At 23.1% G+C, this 16441-nt stretch overlaps 5 protein-coding genes across 5 annotated transcripts; 3 read left to right on the plus strand and 2 right to left on the minus strand.

The window, feature by feature from the left end:
• Positions 1–1553: 1553 nt before the first annotated feature.
• On the plus strand, positions 1554–2384 carry PVVCY_1306150 (ubiquitin-conjugating enzyme E2, putative; the record flags this gene model as incomplete). The annotated part of the gene is made up of 1 exon (XM_008624285.1): positions 1554–2384. The coding sequence occupies one exon, from the start codon at positions 1554–1556 to the stop codon at positions 2382–2384; it is 831 nt and encodes a 276-aa protein (XP_008622507.1).
• A 2228-nt stretch (positions 2385–4612) lies between these two features.
• On the plus strand, positions 4613–6004 carry PVVCY_1306160 (inner membrane complex protein, putative; the record flags this gene model as incomplete). The annotated part of the gene is made up of 2 exons (XM_008624286.1): positions 4613–5251; positions 5474–6004. 2 exons carry the CDS (start codon positions 4613–4615, stop codon positions 6002–6004), a joined length of 1170 nt encoding a protein of 389 aa, XP_008622508.1.
• Positions 6005–6925: 921 nt separating this feature from the next.
• On the minus strand, positions 6926–8335 carry PVVCY_1306170 (isocitrate dehydrogenase [NADP], mitochondrial, putative; the record flags this gene model as incomplete). Its single annotated transcript, XM_008624287.1, has 1 exon — positions 6926–8335. The coding sequence occupies one exon, from the start codon at positions 8333–8335 to the stop codon at positions 6926–6928; it is 1410 nt and encodes a 469-aa protein (XP_008622509.1).
• Positions 8336–10416: 2081 nt separating this feature from the next.
• Positions 10417–13336, plus strand: PVVCY_1306180 (conserved Plasmodium protein, unknown function; the record flags this gene model as incomplete). The annotated part of the gene is made up of 2 exons (XM_037634798.1): positions 10417–12142; positions 12267–13336. The coding sequence occupies 2 exons, from the start codon at positions 10417–10419 to the stop codon at positions 13334–13336; spliced, it is 2796 nt and encodes a 931-aa protein (XP_037490845.1).
• Positions 13337–13885: 549 nt separating this feature from the next.
• PVVCY_1306190 (kinetochore protein SPC25, putative) lies at positions 13886–15391 on the minus strand (the record flags this gene model as incomplete). The annotated part of the gene is made up of 7 exons (XM_008624289.1): positions 13886–14004; positions 14190–14285; positions 14384–14485; positions 14611–14707; positions 14813–14862; positions 14990–15055; positions 15271–15391. 7 exons carry the CDS (start codon positions 15389–15391, stop codon positions 13886–13888), a joined length of 651 nt encoding a protein of 216 aa, XP_008622511.1.
• Positions 15392–16441: the final 1050 nt, after the last annotated feature.

Here is a 16441-nt window from a genome sequence, read left to right on the forward strand (position 1 = left end):
GCATATACTTTGTTTTGATTTCCTTTTTATTTCTTTGATATTTTAAATCATAATGAATTAAAAAGTAGTCTCAAAAAATATATAACTGTGTATATGATATATATATTACATAAATGTGTCAAAAATGTATGAAAGTATAATAAATGTGGGAAAAAGCGATAAGCATTGGCTTACACCTATTATATAATACCATTTTAAGAAATTTCATTCAGCATTAATTATGATTATAATTATATTTTCCATATATTTTCCCAAAAAATCAAAATAATAAAATAATCACAGTTAAATAATAGTGATAGCATTACAATTGTATTTTTTTTTTCGCTGGATTTGTTCTCAAATTAGCGAATACAAATATGTTCATATTTCAAAGTCATAAGGGTGTAATTAATCAATTAAATTAAAAAAAAGGAGAATTATTTGGAAGTTAATATGGGTCATCAATTTTATGTATATGTATGCATTTTTTAAATATTATGTGTATTTTTTTCCTCACGTAAAGGCAATTATGAAACGCCAATTTTTCGAGTGTGTAATTAGAGGCATACAAAAATTATGGTACATTTATTCTGATTAATATACTTTAAAAAATGTAATATAATAAATAAAAATACGTATAAATTTTGAAGTAAAAAATGAAAATATAAGATAAAAATAAAGCAATAATAATAGTATTATGTGAGGAGAACCTTGTGAGTTGTATAACCTATTTATGCTAAAAAGGAAATTACATATATTTTAATTTTATCGTCTAGTCATTAAACACTGAAATACACCATTTTTTCTCCAAAAGGTTGAATAGGGAAAAATACCAAAATATGATATTCTTACATTTTCATAAAAAGATATTTATACCATCCTAAAAAAAAATACTTATATTTACATTCTTTCAATTTTCCACATGAGAATAAATTAGCATAGCAATTATCTTACAGAACCATTATTTGTCATTTTTTTATTTAATCATTATTTATTATTATTTTTTTTATTCCCTCAATTATTTTTTTTAAGGTTTGATAGTAAAAAATTCAATATATATATATAGATTATCGTCATTTTGAAAATAGCGAAGCATTTACGCAACGAATTATATATGCTTTATTAAAGAGAAAATTTAATTACGAAAAGTGCCTATTTTACAAAGCACATATGTATATGCATTTAATGTGAAAAAGGAAATTTGTGCAGCTTTATGATATGGCATAAAAATATAGAAATATTCAAATGTTTATGTTTTGGTACCATTTAAATCATTTTAATATTTTTTAAAGTATATAAAAAATAGTATAATAATTTGAGGGATGAATATGCATATCATTTAAATAAATGCAGGATATGCATATTTTAAGCCAATTTTTGTAAAAAAAAATACGAAATTTGGCTTGCTTGCATATTGAAATGTAAATGTGGTTATATATAAATGAATGGAGGTCTGAAGTTGTTTATAAATATCCCCATAATGAACATGCACATATTAGAAGATGCATATGCCCACATTTATATTGATAGAGATTTGACAAATAAAAATATATTATAGCTAAAAAGAATAAATAATGAAAAGTCTAAAGCTGGCGAAAGGTTTATCTATATTTTGTATATGCATATTTATATTCATAAATAATGGAAAAAATACTTTCGTTAAAGGTAAATCACATTTAGATATATCAAAATGCAATAGTTGTCCTAAATTTGTTAATAAATATATGAATTTAATGATTAATACAAATAATGGAAAGAGAACAAAAAGGTATAAAAAAGGGTTAATAGGAGCACATATTAATTATGAAAACTCCTACAATAATAATCAAATAAGTATGTCAAATAAATTTATTAGGAGGCACACGAACCGTTTACTAACAGTCGATCCCAATAAACTTACTAGTAATACCCCATTAAAATCTAATAATAATATACAGAAGCACATGAGAGCTAAGTACAATTTAGGAAATGCTAATTATAGGATACAAAAAGAGTTACATAACTTTTTAAAAAACCCACCAATAAATTGCACATTAGATGTTCACCCGAATAATATTCGAATTTGGATTGTAAAATATATAGGATTAGAAAATACAATTTATGCTAATGAAGTTTATAAATTAAAAATAATTTTTCCTAATGATTATCCATTAAAACCTCCTATTGTTTATTTTTTACAAAAACCACCTAAACATACACATGTATATTCAAATGGAGATATATGTCTAAGTCTATTAGGGAATGATTACAACCCAAGTTTATCAATTTCCGGGTTGGTATTATCAATTATATCAATGCTATCCTCAGCAAAAGAAAAAAAATTACCTATTGACAACTATACACACGCGGACGCAAAACCTGGAAGCAGCCAAAATAACTTTCTCTACCATGATGATAAATGTTAATCCATATGAAATAGAGGAATATATATTTAGAGAGAAAAAAATAGGCACACAAGCGAATCTCGTTTATTTATGATTGCGCAAAATTAATATTAATTTTTTTTTTATGAAAAATTATATATTTTACTAAAATGTTGTATACATTTAATTTTTATTCCACCAAGTATGACAATTTTTTTGTTTTATTTCTTTTGTATATCAAATATAATTTTCTTTATCGATTTTTTAATTTACCTGACGATATTTTATTTACCAATTTTTATATGTATATATCAAAGTTAGGTATATGTCTATATTATATGTCAAATTCAACATGCATATAATCATTAATTTTATTACTACAAGTATTTTATCTTACTTTTTAATATTGTTTATTATATATTTTTTATTTATTTATTACAAAAATATTCACAATTTTTAGAAAATATATTTCTTTAAATTAACAATTGTTTTGAAATATGTTAAAATGTCTTATAAACGAAAATAGCGTAATTCTGAATATCAACAGTGTTGGTTTGTATACAAATCACAAGGGTATAAAATAGCGGGGCCCAAATTAATAAAAGTACACGTAAAATATATGTGAAATAATGGGAAATATATAATAGACATAATTTGCATATATTTATAGACATAATTTCCAATTTATTAAATTCTCCATTTCAATTGATCGATTTTAACTTTATCATGTTTTTACATATATTTATTTTCTAATTTTTTTTTATTATGCAATTTTTTAATTGTTTTTTTTCTATTATGATTTATTTGTAAAATATAATTTTAAAGAAATAATAAAAATATAGTATAGCGCATACCAAAATGCATAACGAAATATGTAACAATAAATTAGGAAAATGGGAAAATTTCGAAAAATAAATATCAATTTTTTTAATATATAATTTTTATGTTATTTTTATGTAATTAATTTTTTGTTCCCCAATAATAAAATAAAATATTTAATAATTTTTGATTTTATAACATTTCTATATTTTTTTGTAGAATAAAAAATTTCATGTTATAACAACTTTATTGAACCGATTAAAAATAAAAATATTCTACAAAATAATTTAATATGCATATATATGATAAATAAAAAAAATCTTGTGAAAAGTTTTACAATTTCAATTATGCGATTGTTAGACAGATTATATTTACAACTATTTTTTTTGTTCATAAATTATGTATAGAATATATATTTTATTTATTATATAATGGTGATATGTACATAATTTTATACTAAATATTTATATTATAAGATGACTGTTCATATAATTTTTAATAAAAAGTTTTTTTGTTCATAATAATTTATTAAGTTAGCTGTATTATTTATTATGACGTTAAAATTTTATTAGTATTATTTAATAAAAATTTGTTAATTTTTTTGTGTGTTATATTTTTATTTTTATTTTTTTTATTTTCTAAAACTGGCAATTATTGCATCGTATATAAACATTTCACTGTATATAGAATTGTACACATTTAAAAAACTATATATTGTGTGATATATGTCTTTTTAATGTTCTATATTCATTTATGTAAATATCGTTTTTTAAATGGTTCTACCATTATAAATATATATTGACACAAATTATATTAATTTATATTATTAATGCATAGTTACATTTTTTTATTTCTAGCGTTTATGTTATTTTGAAATACACATATATTCCCCAAAAAATAATATGAAAAAAATAAATCATATATTTTTTTAAAGTTCAAAATTATAAATGTTACGCCCATTCATTGTGCGCAAGTGCATATTTTAACGAATGTATATATGTTTTATTTTGATTGAATATTAATGTTTATTGTTGTTGATTCTTTTGATGTTATTAAGCATGCAACACTATTTATTGCAACATAAAATTACGTAATAATTACAATTTCCATTTGGTATATATTACAAAAGACAAGCATAAAAAACTAAATTATTATATAATATTGTTATAGTGAGTAACAATCTATTAAATAGTAATGCATTCTCATTAGTAGAAAACAGAAAGTAGTGATAACCACGAAATAGCAATGATAATAAAATAAAATATTTTATAATATTAATTTTTTCTTTGTTAATGCATATTTCGTAATAGTTAATTATATTCCCTAATTTTTTCGCGTATTTATATTTTAGACAATACACTTTTCTACAACCATATATATATATGAAATATATAATTCAAAAAAGATATAACAAAATTATCATAGTTACTAAAATTTATAATTAATCAAAAATGGCCAGTGAAACAGAAAAAAGTACCGAAAAAGTCTGTGATGTGAATAATAGTTTCGATGAAACTAATGATACGCTTCCAGATAACAAAAAGGAACAACAGAATATAATTTCACATTCTAATACGAATATTGAAACTCCCAAACCTCAATATAATGAATATTCTTCTTATGCTAATGCTGTAATAAATCAACTTCAAAATAATTTTCCATTTAATTTTGGTTGTGCAGGAAACACATTTAGTTGCAAACCTCAAAATACAAAAGTGTTTACTCGAAGAGTAGATACCAAAAAAAAATTTATTAATAATAAATCCAATTCTCTAAGTAGTTCATTTTCTCAAAATTTCAATCCTTATAATGTATACCCAAATCATTCTTTTATTGGAAATAATGCAGAAAACTATGACTATGGAATAACCATGAATCATAATAGTTTTGACCAATTAAATACCAAATATATCTATGATCAACCAAGTAAATTATCATATGAATATTTTCCCAATAACATTAATTATTCCATTAATGGCCAATGCCTGAATCTAAATAATGGATATATGAATATTCCATTGTGTTCTACAGATTACATGTATAACAATGATGCGTGTAATTTTATAAATGGTTTTTACCCTTTAAACCAGGTAATTTCAAAATGGAAAAATATGGAAAAAAAAAATAAATAATAAAAATGAAACAAAATGCGCAGACATTTATATGCGCAATAATCTCTGTTTAAACTTATTTACACTTGTGGTATAGCTGCTTCATATTCTGCATACGTATTTATTGTGATACAGTGTTTTATAAGTATTTCGTTTCAGTTTCCATTACATTTAATTATATCTTTTCATTTTATTATACAGAATGGATTTACTGCCAATTATGCGATAACCGAATCGGTGGATGTAAATTGCGAAAAAATTATGAAAGACATTTTAAAATGTTTTGATAATATTATAAAATATATATTTAAAACACTTAAATTATCTTTTGCTAAAATAAATAAAGATTTAAATATAAAAGACATGTATTTGAGCCCATCAATGCCATCTGTTCATGAAATGGACATGGATTGTGATATTTGCAGAAGTAAATATGGACATATGCTATTAAATTCACAAAACAATGATTATCTAAAATTTTTTGAAGGTGAGAATGGACCCCATAATTTATTTACACGAATTTTAGAAATAATAAATAATTGGCTTGATGCTAAAGATTATAATGATGTTGATTCATTCAAGGAAAAAAAAGCCGAAGAAATAATAAAAGCATATAGTAAAGGATTTGAACAAAATTATTATGAAGTTAATAATTTTCCTACAACAAGTGATGGAAAAATCGAGTTGCCTCATTTTGATAATTATGGTAGAACAAGTGCAATGTTCATTTAAGTTTATTTTGTGTATATTGGATATTTGAAATAAATTAGAGTAATGTAATACATTATACACTAATATACAGATCACATAATTGAATGAAATATTCATATTAGTTGAAATAATAATGATGGAATATGCGAATTTCATAAATTATTTTTTAAAAGAACGAATCGCATTATATAGAATATACGCCATGATACACACCATTTTTATGGATGTACGTTTCCTTAACATTCTGCAAAAGTGTTTTCATTAAGTTTCATAACTTCACTATTTTGAATTACAAATATTTATCTATTTACTTTATTTATATTATTTATTTGTTTTATATGTTTTATTTTTTGACTGTATTTATTCCTTTTTTAACTGGTTTTGCCAATTTTAGTTTTTTGCTTTGTTATTATTCTTTTTAATTTATTTTAAAATCGACTTTAAAATTTAATAGTGATTACAATAATAATAGCAATGATAGTATGGGAAATAACTATTAAACTTCCCTATTGGAACTGTTATGTTCTTTAATTTTTTATACAATGTGTGATGCATTTTTAAAATAGTTTCATAATATATGCGTATAACGAAACAAATTCATATGATGGATTTTGAGTCAAGCGTAATACAACGTGTTTAGTTGTGACAACTTGAAAAAACTCTTTGGAAACGTGTATAAAAAATGGGAGAATACATTCAAATGTCCAGATAATAGAAATTGATATTACACATTTAAGGTGATAATAATAATTGAAACAATTATAAATAACCGAATAAATTTAAAAAAAGTTTTAAGGGGATAGGAAAAAAAAAATTATTATTATTTTTACATTATATAATAAACATTATGTGTATGCAACCATGCACACGCATACGCATATAAGGAAAGTAAAAAAATATATATAATAAAAAAAAAGTGACCTTCATAGGCATAAATTATTTTTATGTAGAATGTTCTTGTGGAGCATAATTGACCCAATTTTCGTTGTGTAATTTGGTGTCAGTTGCATGAACATCGTTTTTTTGTTGATTGATCAAAAGTTTCAATTTAAGATTTTCGTTTATGGCATCTATAAAATCTTCAGTAAATAGATAATCTTTTTCAGTAACATTTTTAATACCTTTAATACAAATAGCTAGATCTTTAGGCATAAGTCCATTTTCCACGGTTTCTATACATGCTTTTTCAAGAGCATAACAAAATTGTTGTAAATTTTTATTTTGGTCTAATTTTGCTCTATGTTGTAAGCCTCTAGTCCATGCAAAAATAGACGCAATAGGATTCGTTGAGGTTTTTTCTCCTCTTTGATAGGCTCTATAATGCTTAGTTACAGTCCCATGTGCAGCTTCAGATATGCAAGTAACTCCATCGGGGCACATTAATATAGAACTCATTAAACCTAGACTTCCATATCCTTGTGCAACGGCATCTGATTGTATATCACCATCATAATTTTTACAGGCCCAAACAAATCCTCCTTCAGATTTTAATACTTGGGCAACCATGTCATCAATTAATTTGTGTTCATACCATAAATTATTTTGTTCAAAAATTTTTTTAAATTTTTGTTCATAAATATCTTGAAATATATCTTTAAATAGTCCGTCATATATCTTAAGTATAGTTGATTTGGTACTAAAATATACAGGCATTTTTAAATCTAATGCATATTGAAAACATGATAATGCAAAATTTTTAATGGATTCTTCAGTATTATACATACCTAAGCATACACCTGGAGATTTAAAATCAAATATTGTCTCTCTAACAACTGGTGAATTATCATCAGGGGTAAAAACGATTTCGAATTTCCCACTTTTTGTTATTTTTAATGATTTTTGTTTATATTGGTCGGCATATGCATGTCTTCCTATTACTATAGGTTTTTTCCAATTCGATATAAGTTTAGGAATATTTTTAATTAATATAGGGGCTCTAAATACAGTCCCATCCAATATATTTCTAATTGTACCATTTGGACTTTTCCACATTTCTTTTAAATTAAACTCTTTTACTCTTGCAGCATCGGGAGTTATAGTTGCGCATTTTATTCCAACGCCATATTTTTTTATTTCTTGTGCTGCTTCTAATGTTATTTGATCATTTGTTTTATCTCTGTTTTCTATAGATAAATCAAAATATTTTATATTAAGATCTAAATATGGTAATATCAATTTTTCTTTGATATCTTTCCATATAATTTTAGTCATTTCATCCCCATCTAATTCAACTATTGGGTTTTCCACCTTTACTTTCCCACTAAGATTGAAAGCGGATTGCCCATTGCTTGCATATCTCTTTGTAACACGGTAGGTTATATGTTTTCTTAGAGACTGAATACTACGTTCCATTATGATCGGATCAATGAATGTGTATGGACGTAGTGTATGTATATATGTACGTGCGTATTCTTAGCTTTGGAATTGTATGACTATTTTTTGTATATATTATTATTTTTATTTCATATAAGAAACAGTAGAAAAGAAAAATGTATAGAGAATATAATTTTCTTTAAAAGAAAAAATACATCACTTAAGACTATTCAGATAGAATTATAAACATATGGGGGAACATAATATATATATTTGTCAAATAGGGTGCTACATATTTTTTTCACATTTTTGCTTTTTTTTTTTTTAAATAACTATATTATATTTGTTCATAAACATTGTTATATTATTTGATTATGGATTATCTTTTTGTTAAGGGTGTTATTTTTTATGAAATGTGAAAAAGTGTGTAAGAAAAGGTAAAACATGTAAATATATATATATATATATATATATATATATATATATATATATATAATACGTATATGTATACGTTATAAAATGTGAATAGTTCGTACTAAAATAAATGGAAAATGTGCAATATATAAATACCGTGGATTGATAATACATGCCTATAATAACTTAATTTTGTTATATAGTAAACATATTTCATATGAAATAAGTGCCGTAACAAAATGTTATATAATTTTTTTTTTCTGTTCCTACATATTCATGAAGACGATATTTTGTTCATTTCATATGAAATAGGCATACTATAAATATGCATATATTTTATACATGATTATGACTTATTTTTGGTTTCCATAAAATTATTATTCACCACATATATATATATATATAAGAAAGTATATTTTTTTTCGCAGCGATACCTGTATTTATTTTAATAGCAATGGGTATGTGAACTATTTTGTACTATATATGCATAATGCGTACATATAAAAAAAAAATTTATGGTACTATATGTATGTTATATATATATATATGATTCATGTAATTTTTTGAGATTGTGAGAACTATATATATTTTTTTTCAATGGCGGTTTTAATTCTCCAAGGATGTTTGAAAAAAAAAAAATATATGGAATATTCTAATATTCAAATGTATGTATTATACATGTATTCATGATAATGGTATGTAAAATAATTTAAAAAAAAATAATAACATTCCGTGTGAATTGTTTATTAATATTAGTTTAGTAAATATATGTTTTAGCATACGTTATATGTATATTTAATTTTATTGAAGTTATTGTTTTTTTAATTACAAGGTGAATGAATTATTAATAATAGAAAGCATATGATATACATATCGAAGTTTATTATTTTTTTTTTTTTCACATTTTTATATTTATTTCTACTTTTAACTTTTTTATTTATTATTTTAGTTATATACCATTCATCAGTGTTCTATGTTCATGTTGTTTTATGCATAAATGTGTGTTTGCCCTGACTTATACATATATACATTTTAATATAAGATATTGCTTTAATATAACCAACATTTATATACCTATATCGCTCGTTTTGTTTTTTTTATCTATATATTATACATATGTATATATATTTTCCTATAGTAGCATAATCTTATTATTATAAAGTTTTGTAAAACACTTGTATGTGTATAGTGAAAAAAAGAAATGAAATAGTGTTTTAAAGACTACCCTATTTTGTATATATAAATAAAATATTAAGTTTATATTTATTATATTATTTAACGATTCCTTATAGCTAATCACCGATACTTGGTAAATATTTTTGTTTTTTTGGGAAAACGCCAATATTCATATGTATTTACCTATGAAAAAAAATATATGCATGTTTTAATTCACAAGCGTTTATAATTAGTATATCTTTGTTATTTTCGGATGGGGTTAATAACTATGGAATAAAATATGGCTATATAATTGTGCGTTTTGTATATGGATGTATATATAAGTACATTATATTATATATATTTTATATTATTTTTGAAACGAACACCTTTGATAATTTTTACAATATATACAGTTGTTCAAATTTGTTGGCCTCTTTTTATAAGTATTGTGCATTTTACTAGTTTGGGTAGGCCCATATATGCGCCATAAATATTTTTGTAAAATTATATAGCTAAGTACAAAAAAAAGCGAAGATATTGTTATTAGTATGAACATTTTTGGGAAAGATACAATGATAAAGAAAAACGATGATACAAATAAAGATGATAAGCATTGGTTTTATGAAGAGACAAAAGGTTCTATTTCCTATCCAAATAGAGAGTTGAATATTGGAGATAATATGAATAACAAAAATAGTGTAAATAAAATAAGTGATAACTATTTGAGCCATATTCATGGAAAAGGAAATTATGAAATTCCAAATAATAGAAATTTTTTTAATGAAAACTATAGAGGAAATATGATGGAAAAATTATACTCTCAACAGAATAGAATGTGTATGGGTTTTTCAGAACAAGAAATGGATGATGACGATAATTATGATGATATATCAAGTAGTATAGATTATGATTTAAATGACGATAATGGATATTATTCTTTAACAGAGGGTTATAAAACAAATTATATTATGGAATCTCTTTTTGATAAAAATTCATTTGTATATTTTATGGTACCTTTTAATAAATATAGTTATACAAATTATTATAATAATTGGAATAAAATAAGTTTTCGTATGTATGCTTCATTGAATTCAGTTGTTACTGATAAAATTATAAAGAAAAAAAGGAGAGGAACCAAACAAAATTTATTTCTTAAAAATGTAAATGAATATAATATTGATAATGATAATGACGCTAGAATTGAAGATGAAAATTTTAAGAATCCATTAATTAGCATTATGAACAATTTTTTATATTTTTTACTTTTAAGTGAATTTTTAAATTTTAACGAATTATTTAAATTAATGCCATTATGTAAAACATCATACGAAATTTTTAATAAATATTTTAGTATCAATGTACACATAAATCCATTTAAACAAAATATTAGCGATATTATAAATTTTTTAAAATTAAATAAAGAGTATCAATTTAATATTTTACAACGGCGAAAAAATAAATCTCAGGAATATGTGTGTGAAAATAAAAGAGAAATATTAAGTACTAGTAAAAATAGTATATATGATATCGAAAATAAAGATGACATAAGTGTAGAAGCCAAACTTCTTAACACTAACAGTATGAAGAAAAATGATAATATAAATAATAATGAGAATACTATATTAAATAATTTATCTGGTGATAAGTTTGAAGTTAGTAATACAAATAATGAAATAAATAATGAAGAAAATGCAGTCTTAAAAAAAAAAATATTTATAACTAATAATAGTATCAGTATGAGATATCTTTTTAGTTTGTATGAATTTATGAGAGTATATTTGAGCAAATATAACAGGGGGAAATTATATTATAGTATATCCGATGAAAAATTTAAATATGATTCAAAAAAAGAAAATTCATTTTTTAGAGATATATATCCTTATGGTAATAAAATTTGTTCATATGAATATAAAGTTAAGCTAAACAAATACATACAAAGAAGATGGAATTTGAAAGGAAATTATGTACATGAAAATTATTTTTGTCATAAATCAAATTCTCAAAAAAATTTAGGTGTATTAAAATTAGTACATAATAGAGAAAGCAAAATATATCCATCAGGTACATCCTTTTTGTCAGTAGATAAATCTGGTTATATTAATACATGGCAAGTTAATCATACCGATTCATTATTACCAATATCTTTGAATCAAGCACAATTGACCCTAAAAGATAATACTAATGTTAGTCCCACGGATGTAATAAATTTAGGGAGTGATAAATTTTTACTCTCCAATTTTTCATCTATTTACAGTTTTTCCCTTGACAAAATAGGTAAGCATGAAAAATAAGAAAAATAGTAAAATGTTTATTTTGCGAGCAGTCCACTTCTATTTGTCTTTGCATGTTTATATAAACTTTTCATTCATTTTTTATATTTTTTTTTTAAATTTTTCAGATACAGGTGATATAAATCTAGTAAAACTCATCGATATAGAACTGATGGGAAATCATAAAAATGAAAATATAAAAAATATAATTATGTGTGACAAAAATAAATGTTGTGCTGGTTTAACAAAAGCAATATGTCATAGAATAGACCTTGAGATGAACAAAATAGAAAGTAGTAAATATTTAATGGAAAATTTACAAAAAATAAATAATTTTGATAATAATACTAATATAGTTTTAACCCCCAAAAATATTTTAATTGATGATAAAAGATTAGCTAATTATGTTCCATATGTAAATTATAATTTAATAGATTATGAAAATGATAAAAAATATTATAATAGTGATAATTATTTTGTAGACATCAATTTAACTGGTATATCTTTAACATCATTAAATTCAAGCAACTCTATATATTTATTTGATTTACGTTACAAATATCCATCAACTTGTTTATATTATGAGCCCATAATTACTGAAACATATCGTCTTAAAGAGAATGACAAATTGAAGTATTTAAATAAATTAAAATTAAATTATAATTCTAGACATTATCTTAGATTAAAGAAATATTCTGGATTACATGACAACATCATTTTGTATCCTTCTGTTGGAGATTTGAGTCAGGATAATACAGTTTGTGAACAAAACCCTGATAACACTACGAACATAGGTCATATTGATAATGTACAATATGTGAAAAATAAAATTTTTTCTGATGAATCATTTATATATACTATAGTTAAAGAAATGAAAAAAAAAGAGCTTGATAATTTGCCTAGTTCCTATTTAAATATGTGGAGATGGTGTGATAAAAGACAATTCAAATCATTTTTTCATTATCATGAAGATTTGCTAAATAAAAGAGATGATGGTAATTCTATATGTGCTCCTAATTCTTATTATCAAAAAATGACATTTGATTCAGTATATAAATTTATAGATTCAATTAACCATCTTTTTGTTACATATGAAAATTCAAATTATATTCATTCCCTAGTTTCACCAACATATGGGTTGGACATAAAGAGTTCTCTAAAAGAGGTCCCTTTGTGTATACACCCGACTAACCTTTGAAAAATTAAGATATAGTAATTAGATCAGGAGAAAAATAAGTTAACTATAGAATCGGGATTTTTTAGGCAGGCATATACCCATTTTGGTGGTATATTTTTAATGCCATTTTTTTAATTCATTTATTTATACATGCTTTTCTTTTTCTTTAAAATTTTTATTAGTTTATTTATTCATTATTTTATTTTTTATTTACAATGGAAGCAACAAGTGCCGCCATGTTATTAATATGTTTATTTAATTAATTTAGAAACGAAAAAAAAAAAATACATACATATGGTCATATATGCATCCTGGCCATGTGTGGGTTGTTTTACGAAATGAAGAAAATGTGCATGCTTATCATTTTTTCATCAATCTTGTATTTTTTTCAGATTAATGTGAAAGCTATATTTTGTTAATATTTTCATCAATTTCGTTAGTCACAAACTTACGCAGTGCGTGCTTTTTTAGATATTCATTTAAAATTTACTTTAAAATTTTATAAAAAAATATAAAGTTGAAAAAAAAAATAATATAAAAAATAACTGATGGACATATTTTTATTAGAATTTATTGTAACTCTTTAAATGATTTTCTGAGCAAACAACAAAATGTGGTAAATGGTAATCCTCTATTTAAGCCATTTACATAATCTTCAAATTTGTTTATTCTTGGTATGGTTTCAACAGCTAAAAACAAAAATGGTGTGATATGTTAATAAAATGGATTAGCAAACGAATAAATAAATTAAGTATATAAATAGTAAATAATATAGGACCACAAAATATATTGCTTTTTAATACTAATATATATTGTGAAATTGGCTAGAGAATTAATATAAATATATTTATAATTAAATGGATTTGCATATTACCTTCATACATTCCATCATGTAAGGTTATGGAAGCTCTGTATTTTTTTTTAGGGTCAGCTATTTGGATGTTTGAAAATTCGATTATAATTTTGTTATCTGTTAAGTATAATGAAAGAAAGACATATGCACTTTTTATGCACAATAAAGCTTAAATAAAAAAACTAGTGTATGTGATATATATTTTTTTTTGAGACCTTCAAGTATTATTTCAAATCCTAAAAGATTATAAAGTGTTTCCAATTTCTTTGTCCATTCATTTTGGATGTGATCTCTATGCAGTTTGACGGTTTTATATTCTGCAAAAATGCACAAAAAATATTAAAGGTACGTTATGAAATGGTGTAAGCTCAGCGTATATATGTGTGTGTATTCCTAGAAATATACACAATTATGGATATATAGCGGTGGTAATATAATCTACCTTGTTTAGAGGCATCGAAATTTTTGAAAATTAAGTTAAGTTGATAATTTACTTCATCAATTAGTTTAGGATATTCATCTAACTTTTTTTCTTCTTCCTATAAAGTGCCAAAGCAGAGAGAAAACGGGAATGAAAGTAAATATACATATATCGATGCGTAAGGAGGAAAAAATATGATTTCACTTTGTTCTATTTTTCTTACTAAAGCGCTCTCCTTTAGCTCGGTTACAAGAACCGTGTTTGCCTCGATTTCTAAATGGGGAATTATAAAACAAAAATGAATTAGAAATAAATAAACATAAATAGTGATAAATGAAGTGGGATTATAAAAAAATGTAAAAAAATAATAAAAACATATTAACAAAATTTATAAGTGTACCATAAGTTATTCTATTTATTGACTTTTTTTTTTCCCTTGTCTTATTCTTCATGATTTCTATTTGTTCTATAATTTCCAAGAAGAAAAAAGAATAATAAATATATTAATTTGAGAAAAATTGCAAATTTCAAATATGTAATATATAAAACAATGGAAGTATATTGCTCAATAGCTAGTTAGCCAGCTAAATAATCAGGTATATATATAAATAGATACATATATGTTCACACACACACACAGATGAGTAATGGTTATATCTGTATTTTTTCAATATATCGTACTTTTCTCTTGCTCTATATATGATATTAAATCATTATATTGCTTTTCATTGTTATCAGTAATTTTATTTAATTGTAGTTGGAGAGTTTTTTTTACTTCGTTACTATCTATTAATTCTTCCATTTGGCATATTTTTATTTCAGTAATTATATTTTTGTGTGACCTTTATATAATTATACTATTATTGCTATTTGTATTATCACTACGTCTAGGTATTTTTATTATTTTTACAAATAAAATTCCGTAATATATCGAATAGTTAAGATAAAAGATATATTAGCAGTTGTGAGATTGGGCAGGATATTACGTTTTATTGTATATGGATAATACGTGTATTATATATGGCTGTATATAATAATATGTATACTAATTGTACATATTTTTAATGCTTATATACACACACATATATATTATGTATAGATATATTTATAATAGCCCTTCCCATATTTTCCAAAATATTTATCATATGCTTGCATTCACAAATTAAAAAAATTACTAAAACATTTTTGTCAAAGATTTATAAGAAAAAATTATTAAGTTGCAACATAAAATCGTTAACAGAAATATGTAAAAAAAATGAAATGAAAATAATAAACTGATAAAATTTACATAATCAATAAACTTAATAAATGGTTAATTCATATTTTCTAATTTACGATATTAAAATTATTTTTGCATTTTGGAGGGGAAAAAAGAAGCAACCTTTACCATATACACATTAATAATAGTCCAAGCATACAAATCATATATACTGTCTTGTTTTTTTTTTATTTTTTTATCAATTTTTACCATTTATATAGACGAAATACAGAAAAGCAAAATTAATTTATAATTTTGTTCATAAACTTACAACCTCATATATTTTAAATGGACGAAAAAAAAAAATTAATATAATGTAAGAAATTACACAATGATTTCATACATTGCTGAGATATTTTTTTTCACTGATTTTTTTACTTAAGCAAAAATAATAATATAAAAATAATATTATTATGAAATAAAAAAATATAAAATAATAAATAAGTAAAATAAAATGTGTACGTTAAAAATATTAAACGTAAAATGCAAAATTATGGGGGATGATATAATGGATTAATGAATGTGAAAAATGACCGGAGCAATAAATATTTGAAGATTTTTATCTTTTTGATTTTTTATTTTCATTTAGTGGAT

Source organism: Plasmodium vinckei (assembly GCF_900681995.1).
Source record: "Plasmodium vinckei vinckei genome assembly, chromosome: PVVCY_13".
In the NCBI taxonomy this organism is placed as follows: domain Eukaryota; phylum Apicomplexa; class Aconoidasida; order Haemosporida; family Plasmodiidae; genus Plasmodium; species Plasmodium vinckei.